The sequence below is a fragment of the Cydia splendana genome, chromosome 18 (assembly GCF_910591565.1).
Source record: "Cydia splendana chromosome 18, ilCydSple1.2, whole genome shotgun sequence".
NCBI lineage: Eukaryota > Metazoa > Arthropoda > Insecta > Lepidoptera > Tortricidae > Cydia > Cydia splendana.
In genome coordinates, this window is record NC_085977.1 from 10,664,436 (window position 1) to 10,681,346 (window position 16,911).

General features: G+C 38.7%; 1 protein-coding gene across 2 annotated transcripts; it reads left to right on the forward strand.

Annotated features, from left to right (window-relative positions):
* Nucleotides 1-4,698: 4,698 nt before the first annotated feature.
* On the forward strand, nt 4,699-15,339 carry LOC134799604 (uncharacterized). Of its 2 annotated transcripts, none has more exons than XM_063772040.1 (5): nt 4,699-4,976; nt 5,764-5,926; nt 13,335-13,491; nt 14,311-14,497; nt 15,143-15,339. In XM_063772040.1, exons 1-5 carry the CDS (start codon nt 4,861-4,863, stop codon nt 15,294-15,296), a joined length of 777 nt encoding a protein of 258 aa, XP_063628110.1. In that variant the 5' UTR covers nt 4,699-4,860; the 3' UTR covers nt 15,297-15,339. The 2 variants fall into 2 exon arrangements, with proteins under 2 accessions (XP_063628110.1, XP_063628111.1); XM_063772041.1 differs by having other exon boundaries at nt 4,711-4,976; nt 5,776-5,926.
* The last annotated feature ends 1,572 nt before the right edge of the window (nt 15,340-16,911 follow it).

Consider the following 16,911-nt stretch of genomic DNA (forward strand, 5'->3'; position numbering starts at 1 on the left):
CAGGTGTTACAATAAAGGGTGTACGTACTACATAATTAATTAAACACTCATAATATAATTATAGATGGTCAAGCAAATCTTGTCAGTAGAAAAAGGCGCGAAATTCAAATTTTCTATGAGACGATATCCCTTCGCGCCTACATTTTTCAAATTTGCCGCCTTTTTCTACTGACAAGATCTGCTTGACCAAGTATATATTACATACACATAATAAGTATATCATAGGATATGTATAATCACATTGGTTTGGCGTCTTCCCACCACCAGGCGATAACAAACATGTTTCAATATTATTCTTAGGTTCCGAATATCGGTACAGCTGTTTAATGACAGCATTTACACAAAAATAAAACGCTAATTAAATAACTTATCATATTCGGAACTACAGATGCAACGGATAGTTGTTTGGCCGCATACAGGATACCGGATGTACGGCCTAACCATAGGCCGAATATTCGGTATTCAGCCGCCGAATATTCGGCCGGCGGAAATATACCTACATTCCGGTTTTTCAGGTGCGCATTGTGGAAGTTTTGACCTGTTTCGTAATGAACTTTCGCGCGGTCTATCAATCTATCAATAGGTACGAAATTAGTGCGCGAGCTAGTGAATGGAACGTTTAAATTGTTTTAAAATAATAATCGAGTACGATTATATTCCGATATCAAGCATAGTTACTATCCGGTATCCGGCCGGATATTAAAATCCGGTGCATCTCTATTCGGAACCTAAAGTTTTAATCCTGCATGGTGCAAATATGTATAATTTTGAGACAATGACTTGAAAATTTGTCTTGTATAACTGACAAAGCAACCTGCCTGTGTGGTAGGAGTGTGGGGGAGAGAGGGACGTATATGCTAGAAAAAGACAATACGACCTAGGGGCTGTCCATACATGACGTCATCTATTTTTGACGATTTTTGTCCCCCCCCCCCCCCCCCCTAAAATCATCCAAAAATCATGCTTCGAATGACACCGTTTCCTCCTGCGTCATGCTACCATCATCCGATGTCCAGACCCGCTCCCCCCCCCCCCCCAAATTTGAAATGACTTAAATTTATGAATAGCCCCCTACGACAGTGTTGCCGCTCTCAATATTATTTATTCTTAGGTTCCGAATATGGTAAGTTATTTAATTAGCGTTTTATTTTTGTGTAAAACGCTGTCATTTTAAAGACGTACTTTTCGCCTTATTACAAAGGAGTAAGGTGCAAAAGTGTAAACATATATTTGACGTCGACTCTTATTATACTATGTTATACTTATTATGGAACTTAGGAACGTAAACTATGAATAGAAAGAGCACGAAATAGTCAATATAATACGTTTGTTGAAAAAAAAAGTCTACAGACGCTTAGGCGCGAAGGGTTATTGTCTCATAGAAAATTTGAATTTCGCGCCTTTTTCTACTGACAAAGTTGTTGGATAGACGTTAATATCAAATTAAAGAGTGGGCCTACACACTTCGCTGTGACAGAATGTGAAAGTGTCACCAAAACTGTCAAATGACTACGATAATAAGTATTCCTTTTATAATGCCACTCCACACTATGCCATTCTGAAATTAAATAAGAACGATAGATAGTCATGCGCAATTTTTATTTTTGTAGTGGGTCATAATTGACGTATATAATTACGAATATAATTTGAACATCAACCAATATTAAACTAATATTGGAAATGATATCAGTTATTTTTAATCAGCTATCATTCACGCGCGCGTTCATTTTGCTCAGACTTGGCCGCACAAATATTTGGTGCAAGCGAGACGCCCGCGCACGTTCTAATTGGCCTGTCACTTGTAGCAACTTGTAGGTAAGTACATACTTACCTACATACTATCCACGCGTCCTTGGCACGAACTCCCGCCACCGCCCGCATTGAAACTGTCCCCGCGCGCCGCAAGGAAATGTAATCCTTAGCATTAGCGCAAAGAGCTCAAATTTGGTAGTTTCATTTAGCGAATTTGTTAAAATGCACATATTTATTACATTGACCATATTTTTGTGTGATTATGTATTGAATATCACTTTGAACGTTATCAGAACAAAGTCTGCAAGAAATTATATCTATAACCATTTTTTCTAGCATGTTTAAGGCGTAAATATATATACAAGTGATACAAATAATATTGATGTCGGATTCTCGGATAAATAGCTTAATGAGGTAGTTTTATGGTAATTCAATCAAAGACCTAATTATTACTTTTTTTTTATATCAAGTTACGACGTATATCCGTGAGGCCCCGCCATTTATTGAATTAGTTATTTTCCGTGTTAATATTTTGACTGATTCCATTGTCGACTCATTATAAATATTATTTTCGTCACGTTTACGAACTAAAAATACTATTACTATTTTTAACAAACAAGAACGGCTCTTTTTTTTAACTATTTTTTTTTACCTACTTCCGGACAGAAAGTTTGTTGGATTCGAAAATAAAGTATCTTAAAATGAACTAAAGAACAGGAATTAAAAAAAAATTGCCTATTACTAATTAATGTTTAACGTAACCGTATCTTTACTGGAGTATATGGGTGCACGCATCATACTCAAAAATATGTCCCATCTTAGCTCTTATGTAAGCGAATTAAGAACTATGGGACATTAGACATTATGGAACAAGCGAATTAAGGACTATTTTTGAGTATGTTGTATGCACCCATGTTCTTACAATTGATTTTATGAAAATTCTTAAATTTTCTTTTTCTTAATTCATGGGTAACAAAGTGAAGTGAAATTGCGAATTAAAAAATTGAAACTTCCACAATTTCTGGTAATTTACAGATGTTGCCGAGAACTTATTGGAAACTCTCCGCAACTTGCAAATCTGTACCTTGAGACCTTCAGCTTGAATAACACTTGAGGATTAACATTTTAAGATTAGATAATATATTAAAAAATAACGCTTCATTAGGCTGAAAATTGGTAGCGCGTTGAAAGAGTAGGTAGGTACTAGGCCCATAATCTGCTCAAAATGATAACACACGAGAAGAAGATAATGAACAACAAACGACAGTAGCGGTTACACGAGCTGACACTTGACGGTTAAGTTAGCGACTGCGATAGGTGTTTTGTGCTCAAATACCTAGCATAATTCCAAAAAACATTTCCAAAAAGGTCACGTGAAATGAAACTTTCAACAACAAGCTTTTATTTAGTTTTACTTAAGTATCTATATGTTTTCTGTATAGATCTATCTGCATATGTAATTAAACCTTGTAAGCTAATTTGAGCCCACGACTTGCCTACACCTTAGAGAAAGAAGTGACGTTACCGACGGGACGAATGTACATTCGGATGGAACATGGATTTCATTCAAAAATTGGCCATGCAATTTTGCAGTTGAGTGTACCTACACTTGTAAGTTATCTATAGACTACCAGCCGCGCACGATCCTTGGATGAGGCCTATAGGCCCTGCAGTGGACGTCTGTCTGTGGATAATCATGAAGATGACAGATTTATGTCATCATGTATACACGGTGGCTAAAAAATAACTGCATTCCCGTTGCCAGGGGGTTTTGGTATTATACTGAGCAACTTTTACTATGGGACCAACCTAGAAATCGCGAAAATAGTTATTTGTTTTACAAGGGGGCAAAGTTGTTGTTTAACCGCTCGTGCTAATATTGATACCCGAGCAAGCGAAAGATTCCAAAATTGAAAAATGGAATCTTGAGCGTTGCGAGGGTTTCAAAGCACGAGGGTTAAACAAAATTTGCCCCCAAATGAAACACAAAATTTTTCACCACACCAACCCGAAGCAAATATTAAATGTAAAATATCAAACAAAATCAAACCAAATCAAATTCAAATGAATGTTATTAAATATTTATTATCCAAAATCATCATTTAAAAGTCGATTCTACCAGCAAACGTAGAAAACAACTCAAAATTTGCATTTGATTAGGTACTTTGCCTCACATGTGAATTACTGATAGCAAAGTACAACATTGGACGTCTGTCTGTGGATAATCATGAAGATGACAGATTTATGTCATCATGTATACACGGTGGCTAAAAAATAACTGCATTCCCGTTGCCAGGGGGTTTTGGTATTATAGCAAAGTACAACTTTGCTATCCCTTTTTTGAAATGCAAAGTAAGCCTTTCCGAGCTGGTGTGGTGAAAAAAAAATGGATCAGTATGTATGAAACAGCCAAGTGGCCTATAGTCGAGTAGATGGCGTGAATATTAATATTTAACAAGTTAACACATATCACTGAAAGAATAAGGATCAAAGTCAAATGGCGTTCTAACAGTTTTATGTTCTGTCGAAAGATGGCAGTAAATTTACAGTGGCTACATAATTTACTTTGACAATCCGTCTCTATAGACTTTATTCTCTTTGGTATTAATAAGGACTAACAACAACACTTAACTGACCAAGGGTGGATCTTAACCCTTTACCAGGTTGACATTTCAAAAATAACAATCGAATGTCAGTTTTACTCATCGAAAATAGAACACATGTTTGCAGTGCCGTATGTGGGAAATATATGTCCCTTAGCCTGGTAAAGGGTTAACACATTCACTGCCCCCAACGCACATGTGCGTTCACCGTCTTACAAGTTTGTTCCTAGGCCACGCTCCCTGGCAGTGAATGCGTTAATGGGTTGACTTTGCAATAGGGTTTACGAATTGTCAATAACCAGTCTGGATGATGATATGATATTATTATGTTACTTGCTACCTGTTACGTTGTCATCACTAACCCCATTCTTCCCTCTTCGATAGCATCTGTCCACCACGCGTGACGCCGAGTAAGTCATTGTGCAACGTGAAAGATCATACAAACTTGACAATAGTGTTTCCCCATAACATTGTCTCTGAGCACGGTACGGAACGCCCCGTATATATGGTATACGGACGGGGAAGACGGCAGTTTGCGATAGGAACTGGTGAGATGAGTCCGAAGGAGGTTTTGTGTTTTGGGTTACTTCTGGGTGCGGTGGCTGCGGAGTACAGTGATGGGTAAGTTGTGCTTGGTCTTGATAAGGTTAGGGGTTAATTTCTTAGGTTAAAATGAGTACCGGTGAGTGTTTGCTTCAGCATATGTTAGCATTCAAAGTACCTAAGTACAGTTTCCATCAGATATACCGGACCGGAGCGGTCAAGGTGCTCAAAAATATCTGAACATAGACTTTAACGTCTTGATAGTAGGGGCTTTGTTCATATATTTTTGAACACCTTGGCCGCTCAGATATATTTGATAGCGACTTTACCTACCGTAAAGAGGGTACAAATTAATTCGTACCACCAGGACCTTTGTGGTAGTCTGATAAATCACGGTGAAAACAAGGGCATTTGTAAATACCTAAGATTTTGTTATTAATTCATAACGAAACACAAGTAATCGGTAGGTCACAAAAATCTGTTATAGTGCAATTCGTAGTGGCCCCATATAATACATTTTTGGAATTTTAAATTATTAGTTAGTTTAAAAATAACGGCGATTATTAAAACAAAGCCACACCGTTGCTAATGTTCTCCTAAAAATCATAACACTTGACCTAATTAAAAATTAAACCATCGAACGATCACACACTAATGTGTAATAATCCTGGTGGTACTATATATATATATAAGGTACAAAAAGGTTTATCTAAGTATTTTTTTATATGGTATTTGGTATTATATTTTACTAGTTTTTGATATTTTATTTACCTTAATTACGTTTGCATTTTTTATTCTCAATAAAGTAAGCTCGTTTCACCACAACCTTATATATATATAGCAACACTTTTATCAGCTACCCCAGTTTAAATTTCAGGGGCTTCATGCCGAGCTCCAGCTTTCGCACAGAGGACCAGCTGGCAGAGCCCTCGGCCAGGGTAGAGAAGAGCAGAGAAGAGAGGGAACAGAACGACCGCGACCGCACGCAGCGCTTCGGGATTTCCACCTACGGCACTACGGGGGCGCAGGTAAAGGATCACAATTAACTATCCTTAGGTCCACTTGCATCATCCCACTATCCCGGGGTTAAGAGGTTAAACCGTTAACCTAGTGTCAAACTCCTACCTGGGGTTAACCGGTTAAACCTAGTAACTCCAGGTTTAACCGGTTAACCCCGGGCTAGCTGTGGAATGGTGCAAGGATAAAACAGGTATGTTACACTACCCTAAATAAGGCTCAAAGTACAGGGACATCGCCATACATTACAGACGTTTGGAAAATCTCTATCGTGTGAAAATGTGTGACGTATTTAGGGTAGTGTAAAACGCCTCAAAGGGGTGCAGTGCAGGTCATACATAATCTACTGGTCGACTATTTAAGAGCCAACAGGAGTGGTCATTCCTCCATACAAAGGTAGTCCTCGTTTTCCTCCGTGGTTTTTGAAGCTAGAGCAATGATTTTTTCAACACAGATTAATATTGTCAATATCTGTGTCGGACCGTTTTGCTTTTTTTGATATTTTTGTTTTTTAAGGCGCTAGAGCCCTTCAAAAACGGCCAAAATGGCCTAATAGACTATGCCGCAATGAGAGGCGTGGTATTCAAAACTGATATCAATTAGCCAAAAAAGCAAAACGGTCCGACACAGATAATTTCATAATCATTTAGATTTCCAAATTTGGTTACGATTGGTTAAGTTTTGGGGGAGGAAAAAGAGGACTACGAAACCTCGATTTTTGTCATTTTTACGCAGGATTTTTCGCCTCAGCTGCAGTTGTCCCTATCGCACTAATTTTAGGGGCGGAGTCAAGTTTCTAAATACGTACACAGCCAGAAAAGTGATGGGCAATAGTCGACATTTAATGTCGATAATCTAGTGATGTAAGAAGTTATCGATAAACCGTCTTGTGTGAAAATATCTAGATCCTAAGATACAAGGGGTTTTGGGTTGAGAGTAGGGAACACATTTTTGTAGTTATGATATACAATCTATTATGAACTTTTTGATTCTAATATTTCAAATTAGAAATCAAAATCAAAAATATTTTATTGCATGGTTAAAATGGGTTAACAAAATTTTTAGGTACCTACAGGCACGCTTCGTAATTGTCGAGCAATTTAGGGTCCTAGCTGAATTGGTTGTTCCATACTTACTCGTGCTCTATGGAATGTCCAATTTAGCTAGAACCCTAAATGGCTCAACAATCACGGAGCGTGACAGTACAAATGATTCATGTTCTGTATATCCTGCCCTACAATGGCGTTAATATTTGGTTGTCATGTCTATACTTCGTTTTTAAGCATTATTGAAAAAAAAAATAGTAAATACTAATATTAACCACTAAGTACATAACTATTACAAAAAAAAGCTAAATAATTATACGATTGCACGTCACCTTCACTCTAATGCTAAATAAACGAAGAATAAGAACTAACAGCGATAAGACCGCCTGTTGCTACCTTTATCTACATTGTAAATCGGTTTTAGGGTTCCGTACCCAAAGGGTAAAACACGGGACCCTATTACTAAGATTCCGCTGTCCGTCCGTCCGTCTGTCACCAGGCTGTATCTCACGAACCGTGATAGCTAGACAGTTGAAATTTTCACAGATGATTTATTTCTGTTGCCGCTATAACAACAAATACTAAAAACAGGATAAAATAAAAAATTTAGTGGGGCCTCCCATACAACAAACGTGATTTTTGACCGAAGTTGAGCAACGTCGGGCGGGGTCAGTACTTGGATGGGTGACCGTTTTTATAAATAATGGTACGGAACCCTTCGTGTGCGAGTCCGACTTGCACTTCGCCGGTTTTTTTTAAATTTGTTTTTATGTTTGTGGTGTAATAAAGAATATTTTAGAGTCAGACCAAGAAAAGTCTACAGCAATTTTGATAGCACACGCAGTGCAAGTGTTATTTATATGTCATAATTTCATAGAAGCGACGTTTGAAATAATACTCGCACTGCGTGTTCTATCAAAATCGCTATAGATTTTTCTTGGCCTAACTCTACTTTAAATTACAAAGTAAGGCCTAAATTATAAAATAAGGCCCATCAATGTTTTTTTTTGTGTTTATTAAACTTGATATTTTGTCTATAGTATTAGCGGACATGGCCTCAAAATTTAAACCCGCTTAACACGTTCACTGCGTTACAGGGGCTTTTGAACCCCGTACGATGTCATCATTCAGTGCGGAGGCTAAAAATCGTGTCTACTCGCTGGTGCGGAAGCTGTATCTTGTGTATTTTTATGACTACGATAAAAACAAATATACATTTGAGTTTCTTGTCAAAAGTATAACCAAGTGGTATATTCAGAATATACGAGGTCTCAGGAACCCCGTACCGACCAGGGAACAAATTTTGTCTTCTAGTGCGATACGGGTTCCAGTGAACCCCGTATAGATTTTAGCTGGCCCGTACGGGGTTATGACCACAAAGTCACTAGTGCAGTCAGCATTGCAAAACTTCTTATCGGTAAATTAAAAATAATGCGTTTGGGACGCATGCTAGAATGGTGTTATTGCAAAAATAATGTAGTTAAGAATTGGTATAATTAAGAACAAGTAATTATACTTCACGACATAATCGTATCACGGAATGTTACGTATTGTTGGCTGCTGCTCAGTAATCAATTTTGACATCAATCAGTGCCAGACATGTTGTGCCCGAAGGTGACGTTTTTAATATTAAAACTTTAGCTTTCAATCTGAAAAACGATATCTAGTTATTACTATAGTAAGCGCTAAAATATCGTTTGTTTTATTTCCCATCACTATTTATTTATCGACATAAATAAGGTATGTGCGTTACGGGGTTTGCTACGCCCCGTAGTTTTTCAATTTTAGTGCGATACGGGGAGAAAATAACCCCGACCTTTCATTTCTCTATAATTTCATACGGTTTTATCGTATCTACGTGCGAAGGGAACATGACGTAGGTAATTTCATACTCTTTAAGATTGTCAGAAATAAAATTATATAATAAAATATTTCAGGACTTTATAGCAGTTTTAAGAGACTTGGGTGTACGGGGCACTTTTATACCCGTAACGCACCAAGTTGTAAACCACTACGGGGCGGATTAGGCCTCGTAACGCACTACATTTTAGGTAAAGGTTTTGGCTTGCCGCAGTGAACGTGTTAAGAATCGGGCCTTATTTCGTGCATTATATACAATACTACCCATTTTTGTGTAGTCATTATTTATACTATAGAAGCATTGTTTGAGTAGCCAATTATTTAAACAGTATTTTTTTAAAGGGCAACGGTGGCAATATTTTAAGGTCTGGATAATAAGATACAGATCTTAATAAGGATATCAATGTAAGTGAATGTTACCATGACTACCAAACAAACAAATGTGATAGAATTTGCCAGCTGGCATTGTAACATTCAGACAGTTACCTATGTACCTAATCTGAAATATGAATAAATTAGTAATATTTTAAACAGGAAAGTAAACCGAATTTTGGCCTTTTGCTGGACACAATCACAATAGTAATTTGTTTTACAAGAGGGCAAAGTTTATCGCCACCGGTTGATGCATTTGCAGCACCAATGGTAGAAAATGCAAGCTCATCATCAACTGCATAATCGACGTTTGATATGACTATTGAATCCGAGCTTTTTGATCATGAATCATGATAAAACAAAATTTTAGAAGGTCGCAGAATAGTGGATTTAAAATATTTATTTTCTGTGATCTCAAATATCAGGCACGATCATACAAATTGTACATTTGCTGATCTTGCCTTTGTCATTGAAAGACGTAAGGGTTTACACAGAGAATATATATTTAAGTGTAATATGTGCAAAAAAAAGGAAACGATACACTCTGAAGACCCAAAAAGAAAATGTTAGTAAATACTGCTCCTCCCCATGGTTACTTGGTTCCTTATTCAACCTACCTGAAATTAAACGAGTAGGTTAGTAAATTATATCATTTTACATTATAAAGTTAAATGTTTAGGTATCTCAATCACTTACTCACTGGTGGACATGGACGCAAAATTTTTGCCCATCTACTTATACTATCTTATAAAAAATGAAATTTTGAAAGTTAGCACGCTTAAAGTTCGTTTTTTTTGCATTAAGGTAACAGATTTTGACATGTCTTATTAAAAATTACCATTGAAAAATAAGTCATAGCAAATATGTTAGAATTATAAATCATATTAATCATATTAATGAGCAAGAGCACCCTAAACCGGCGAGCGTGTATGAGGAATGTTATGAATGTGAAGGAAGCGAAAGTGGTATGTCAGGATCGTAGCAAGTGGAAATCCGTGGTCTCTGCCTACCCCTCCGGGAAATAGGCGTGATTGTATGTATGTATGTATGTATGTATTAATCATATACTTTTTTATATTCTTTGCTTTCATAAGTAATATAAACTAATTTTTGAAAGCGTTTTTCAATAATTATTAATAAAAAGACACGTCATGATTGTTTACCTTCTTTCTAATGCTAAAAAATAACGAACTATAATAACCGGGCCTTATTTGGTACAGAACCTTGATTTGATAGGTACATCGGATATTCTGGGCCCCTGAGTTTGTTACGTAAAGGACAAAATGGTGACATGTGGTTAGAGCTGATACTGTTAAACTAGTGGTTCTGTGCGCTAAGTATAAAAAATAAGCTTCAGCGAACTCATTAAGCCTAGAAAAAACCCTACACCCTACTGCCACTTAAGTCAGTCTTGAGTCTTTGAATCAATTTCCGTAGTAGTACTACTACTACTAAGGTACTAGGAGGTAATAAGGCCTATAGTAGGTATAATAAGGCCTACCTGAAAAATAATGTTCTTACAACAGTGTAACCGTGTTAGTTATTTGAGTAACATATATGTAAAGTGATACAATTAAAAGCTAACAGCAAACCAGTACATAAATTATATCTTATGTACTTCTTATGAATTACACTCTTATAAAGGTTTCGGCTAATTACGCTTAATTACTTGAATAAAGGTAGATGAATTGCGTGCGGTCCAATAGGTAACCACAACTCACGGAGTCCAAAACAATAAGCTGATCAGCAAAGTCAAGTAAACAAAGCCAAGTCACAGTAGTAGAAAGATTATCGAGTTCCGTAAACGTAAGCCGGGTCAAAAAATTCAATCGCAACACAGTAAGTAATAAGTGAACGCCTCGTGGCAGTAACGCACGAAAAATAACAATGCAAATTGTCGGCAATGAGGCGCGCGCGGGTGCAAGCGTACGCATCTGTGTGCGTGCATTACACACACAAATACAGTCTCTCACGCCCCGTCAGAGCGACGGGTATATTCAGCTTGAAATCTCAAAATTGACTTTTAGCTCAGCTCCCGTTTCGTCTTAATTGCGAAAAAGTATGATACTGTATGAGTTTAGTATCAAATAATAGTACCGTACGGTCGGTTCCCCATCCCCATCTTAATTACCTACCCAAGTTGCCATACTAATTGTATAGAAAAGTGGATACTTATGTTAGGAAACCGACTGTATATACATAAATATCCCGACTCGCGTTATAATGACGTATACAGATTTTATTTAGTTAACGAATCACGCTCTAGGTGGCGCTGTTACGTGTAGTAAAAATCCTGAATCGCGCTATCGAGATTTTTTATAGGATAACGACTCGAAGAGTACAAATCTTGTTTAGTTAACCAATCTCACGCTAGATGGCGCTGTTACATGTAGTGAAAATCCTGAATCGCGCTATTAAGATTTTTCTGGGGATAACGACCCCAGACGAGCACAAATCTTGTCAAGTTAACCAATCTCACCCTAGATGGCGCTGTTACATGTAGTGAAAATCCTGAATCGCGCTATTAAGATTTTTCTGGGGAAAACGAACCCAGACGAGCACAAATCTTGTTTAGTTAACCAATATCATCCTAGATGGCGTTGTTACATGTAGTAAAAATCCTGAATCGCGCTATTAAGATTTTTCTGGGGATAACGACCCCAGACGAGCATAAATCTTGTTTAAGGCTTCGTCACACAGGCGCGTTTTCCGGGCGGCGCGTGAGCGGGTTCGCGCCGCTTTTACATATAAAACGCTCACGTCCCGCCCGGAAAACGCGCCTGTGTGGCGAAACCTTTAGTTAACCACGCTCACCCTAGACACAGATTAATAAATAGTTACTACGTAACAGATACTTCATTCCCAAACAAAAGCGAAAATACCTACGCTATAATAGCCTACAAAACCTTAATAATAATACCTGCTGCTCAGGACAAGAAGAAATGTACCATAAGTACGCGCACAAAGAGTCGAGACTGTGTTGCCCGCCGTGCGAGTCACGTGCTAACGCGTCATCGTAAGAATGCGCTAGGGTTGTAGGTAATCACCTATGATGATTATTGTAATAAAACGAATGTTGCGGATCAACCATATTTTTTATTAGTCAATCAAATATGTTTTAGTTTTATATAATGATTTATATTTTTTTCCCTTCTCGGAATTCTCTGTTATTAAATTGTATAGTTGTAAATATCCTAAATTGCGTAAATAATTTTAATAAATACTCAGGAGCAAAGCAACGGAAAATCAACGGTTTTTAAAGTTGTAATTCGGTGCTACCAGGCCGATTAATTATTACGTCGTCAAAATTATTTAAAAATACTTTTTCTAACCCTTCAATATAATTCTTAAACGTTTCAGGTGGGACCTTTAGCCCGCCATAAAAAGATAAATCTTTATTATAGGCTTTTTCCTTTGTTTTTTGACTTTTACACCCATTTACTGCACAATAATTACGTGGTTTCGGCATTTCGAAGCGTAAGCGCGGGAAACATGCGGTGCGCGCGTTCAGGCGGGCGTTCGGCGGCCCTCTGTCGGTTGTATCGTCGACGATACGCCGAGCGGTAGGCATATAGCGCGTGGCCTTGAGCGTGTGACGGAGGCCTGCCCTAGATGGCGCTGTTACATGTAGTAAAAATCCTGAATCGCGCTATTAAGATTTTTCTGGGGATAACGACCCCAGACGAGCATAAATCTTGTTTAAGGCTTCGTCACACAGGCGCGTTTTCCGGGCGGCGCGTGAGCGGGTTCGCGCCGCTTTTACATATAAAACGCTCACGCCCCGCCCGGAAAACGCGCCTGTGTGGCGAAACCTTTAGTTAACCACCCTCACCCTAGATGGCGCTGTTACATGTAGTAAAAATCCTGAATCGTGCTATTAAGATTTTTCTGGGGATAACGACCGCAGACGAGTACAAATCATAGTTTGCTTATTGCTTGCTAGATATTTATTTTTATTGCTTGTATGTAAATTTCATGATGACGTGTAAAAGTGCCCTTGAGTTGAGGCCTATTTGTTAAATAAATGTTTGAGTTTTGAATTTTTGAGTGCTGGTTTGGTCCGTGTAGTAAGGATCCTGAATCGCGCTATCAACATTTTTTTAAACCGTAACTAAAGGTACATACGGTGTTTTTTTTCCAGGGCGGGTATGGCGGTTCCGCGCCGGGTCTATACGGCCCCGTGAAGATAGACCTGGGCGGTGTGCTGATCGGGTCCATACTCGGGTTTGGCGCCGTGCTGGTCCTGCCTAAGATCATGCACCTGCTTTCGTACGGCTATGGGGGTGGATACGGACGCAGTAAGTATACTATTATGTGAACCTTAGGAATGTAACGCATACTGTCGTAGGCATTAATGCAATGTAACAATAATACAGGCACGTTAGTTATCTGAGGTAAGGTAACCTTTTCTGGTATTAAGTATTTTTATACGCTGACCGGCAGAATATTTGATACTAATATATTTAATTGTGCACCATTGGTACTTCAGCGCTGGTAGCCTAGCAGTAATAAAGGGTACGTTTTTCAAACCGAAAGCCGTTGGTTCTAATTCCGGCTTCGTATAATTTCACTTAATATTTACTTACTACATAGTTAGTTGAAGGAAAAAATCGTGAAGAAACCGGACTAGTAGTCCCAATTAGGCCTAGTTTCCCTCCTTGCTTGGACGGTCAGAAGACAGTGTCACATTCGTTAAAACCAGTGCTTACGCTATTTATTAATCACGGTTGTAAAAAATGAGGGGCTACCGCGAACCACGTTCGACGTGTTGCCTCCCTGTCACACTTACGTACGAATTAACAAGAATTAACAAGGTAGGCCCTCTGGTCTCCAAGCTCCAATAGCTGGATACAACTATTAGCGAAAGCGTGAAGATGAGAAGGAAAACTAAACAACACTGTAACACCTATATACCAGTGCCACCTACTATTGCACATCTATACCACATATTTTTGCACCGCCTACAACTTATCTGCTTTGCCTAAAGGTTGACTGGTAGAGAATGCCTTATGGTTATGGCATTAAGTTCGCCTTTTGTACAGTGTGTTTTCTTTTATGTGCAGTCAAGATTAAATAAAAAAAAATATGTTACTAAAATCATTTCATTTACTCGCCAGGTGTGGACACAGAATCGTCCCAACTATCAGACATGCTGAACCGACTGGATGACACGCTAGCTCGGTACAATATCGACTCGGGTGCATGTACGCAGCGGCTAGCTTGCTCTTATGTTCAGCTGGCCAATGAGAACATGCAGGCCGGGAATGCTACAGAGTTTGACGCGCTATTGACTAATCTGTCCAGGTATATTTTTTAACTTCTTGTATTTATCCATTGAGTTAGTAGGGTTTTAGCCCAAACTCTCTTAGAGGAGGCCTATGCCCATCAGTGAGACGTTATAGGCTGGTGATTGGTAATGAATGTAATGATGATTGTTTTAAGTAGTTAGGTACAATCCCGTACAAGAACCATTCAGTTTCAAGACTTCAACGTGCGAAGTGTCTTCTTCGGCGCATCCTATCAATCCTCTGTATTGACCACTAGAGGAAGTCTGCCAACCTTCAAACTTTGCAAATTTTTTTAGCAAGATTATAAGTTTAGTTCAATAATTACTTGCCAGGGCTAGGACGTCCGTCTGGGCGTCCCAGATACCGCTGGAGTGACGAAGCCCAAAAAGACCTGTCCGCCCTCGGAATACCCAACTGGCGTGAAGTGGCGCAGAATAGGGCAGAATGGCGCTCTCTTGTGTCAGAGGCCAAGGTCCTCTTTGGGTCACTGAGCCAGTGATGTATGTATGTATGTAGGGCTAGGCTGTAATCGTAATGAAGTCTTTCGAGTGCTATTTTGATAAGAAATAACCTTGGCCTCCACGGAAAACATAGCTAGCAAAACCACCATCGAATCAGTTATGAGGCTAGTTGTTTATTAGTTTTACCTGTTTGTTTCCAGCAACTCGCTGGTCCGACGCATGTTGGACGGCACAGCAATATTCGAAGCAGCGAGCGCGGGCCGCACGCACGGCGACTGTCAGCAACTTTATCCAAAGTGCAAGCTGGACAAGAAAACCGTCGTCAAGGTGCTGACGCAGTTGGTGCCCTCGTAGAATAGATAAAGATAATAATATAATAAATTAGTTTTAGTCGTTATTTTGTATTTTATTCCTATTCTCCTGTACCTACTAGAATTAGCTCCATCGCTCATGTTTTAGTAATTTCAGAGTCTTTAATTTCAACAAGGCATTTAAATTCTACTAATTCAATTGAATATGAGTGGTTAATTATTATTATTACTATCACAAATCGACAAACTATGCATTCTTGTGGTACACTCTACGGAAAAACTACTGCACCGTTAGGTTTGAGATTTAACACAGTAATTTAAATTCATGTCTAGATGTGTTATCAAACATAAAAATATCATTTTATAAACCAAATAAAATAAAATAAAGTAATAACACTTTGTATTACTACTAGCGCCATCTGTTGGCAAAATAATGAATTAACATTCGTGCTAATGTTAATTATTTATTTCTCTAGCAGATGGCGTTAGTAGTAAATAAATATTGGACATTCTTATACAAATTGACTAAGCCCCACAGTAAGCTCAAGAAGGCTTGTGTTGTGGGTAGGTACTCAGACAACGATACCTATGTGGTGTTTTCAATTTCAATAATGTCGATGGCGCTTGGGGGTTTTCATATCTTCGTAAGATCACAAAGATGCAATTTTTTTAATTTCTATGAAATTATGACGTTTAAAATAATAATAATACTTCCACACTCTATGCTATCAAACACGGTGCAGAGTTAGCTTAAACGAGCTCAAGTGTCTTTGTACAGGTACATGAGCTCGTTTAGGTAAAATATTTTTTTGGAAAATAAACACTATTTAAAACAAACCAAACGTGAACTCATTTTTTCTTTTAGATTCTTACGTAGTATATGGTAATATAGGGGGTGGGAGGGGGAGGGCGTCAGCCTATTCTTGCATAGGGGGGGAGGGCGTCAGCCTATTCTTACATAGGGGGGGAGGGGGTCAAAAACTGGCAAAAATTGTCTTACGTAATTAATGAATTACTATTGCTTGGAACTGCTAAAATTATAAATAAAGATAAGCATATTAATACAAACTTCAGTGACTTAAGGCCGATACACACGACTGCAACTTGTAAGGGGATCTACACGCCGACTGCACGCCAATTGCAACGTCGTTGGCGTGCAGTTCAACAAAATGACCCAGAACCCTGGAAGTTCCTAGTGGAACTCAGGTTTGGTGCAACATAGGCACATGCTGTTATGGTCATCTGACTCGTCTTGATGAGCACTTGAGAGATTAGTACCCAAGATAGAGCTGATGCTGAACCCTGGCTGTACCTGGTGGAACTCAGGTTTGGTGCAACATAGACACACGCTGTTTTGGTCATCTGACATGTTAGAAGAGCAGTACCCAACCAAGATCATAGAGCTGATTCTGAACCCTGGCTGTACCTAGTGGAACTGTGTGTGTGTGTTTATTTGCGGAGCAGCGTGATTACCGCCAGTAGGTGTCCAGACGGGATAGTGGTGTGGCCAGATTGTGTGGTGTGGAAGCAAAAATAAATTCAAGGACATTGGCTCGCTGACCTAACATTATGTAGGAAAGCCAGTTGTCTTCCTTACAAAAAGTACTGGGCGACCGTGTAGGATGTTAAGGCCCCAGTACACAGCGGAGAAGGATGGA

Excerpts from the sequence above, each read along its gene's own strand:
- LOC134799604 (XM_063772040.1), top strand. The coding sequence starts at position 4,861 with ATGGTATACGGACGGGGAAGACGGCAGTTTGCGATAGGAACTGGTGAG. Across the intron at positions 5,927-13,334 it reads ACGGCACTACGGGGGCGCAG|GGCGGGTATGGCGGTTCCGC; the intron begins GTAAAGGATCAC and ends TTTTTTTTCCAG. Across the intron at positions 14,498-15,142 it reads CTATTGACTAATCTGTCCAG|CAACTCGCTGGTCCGACGCA; the intron begins GTATATTTTTTA and ends GTTTGTTTCCAG.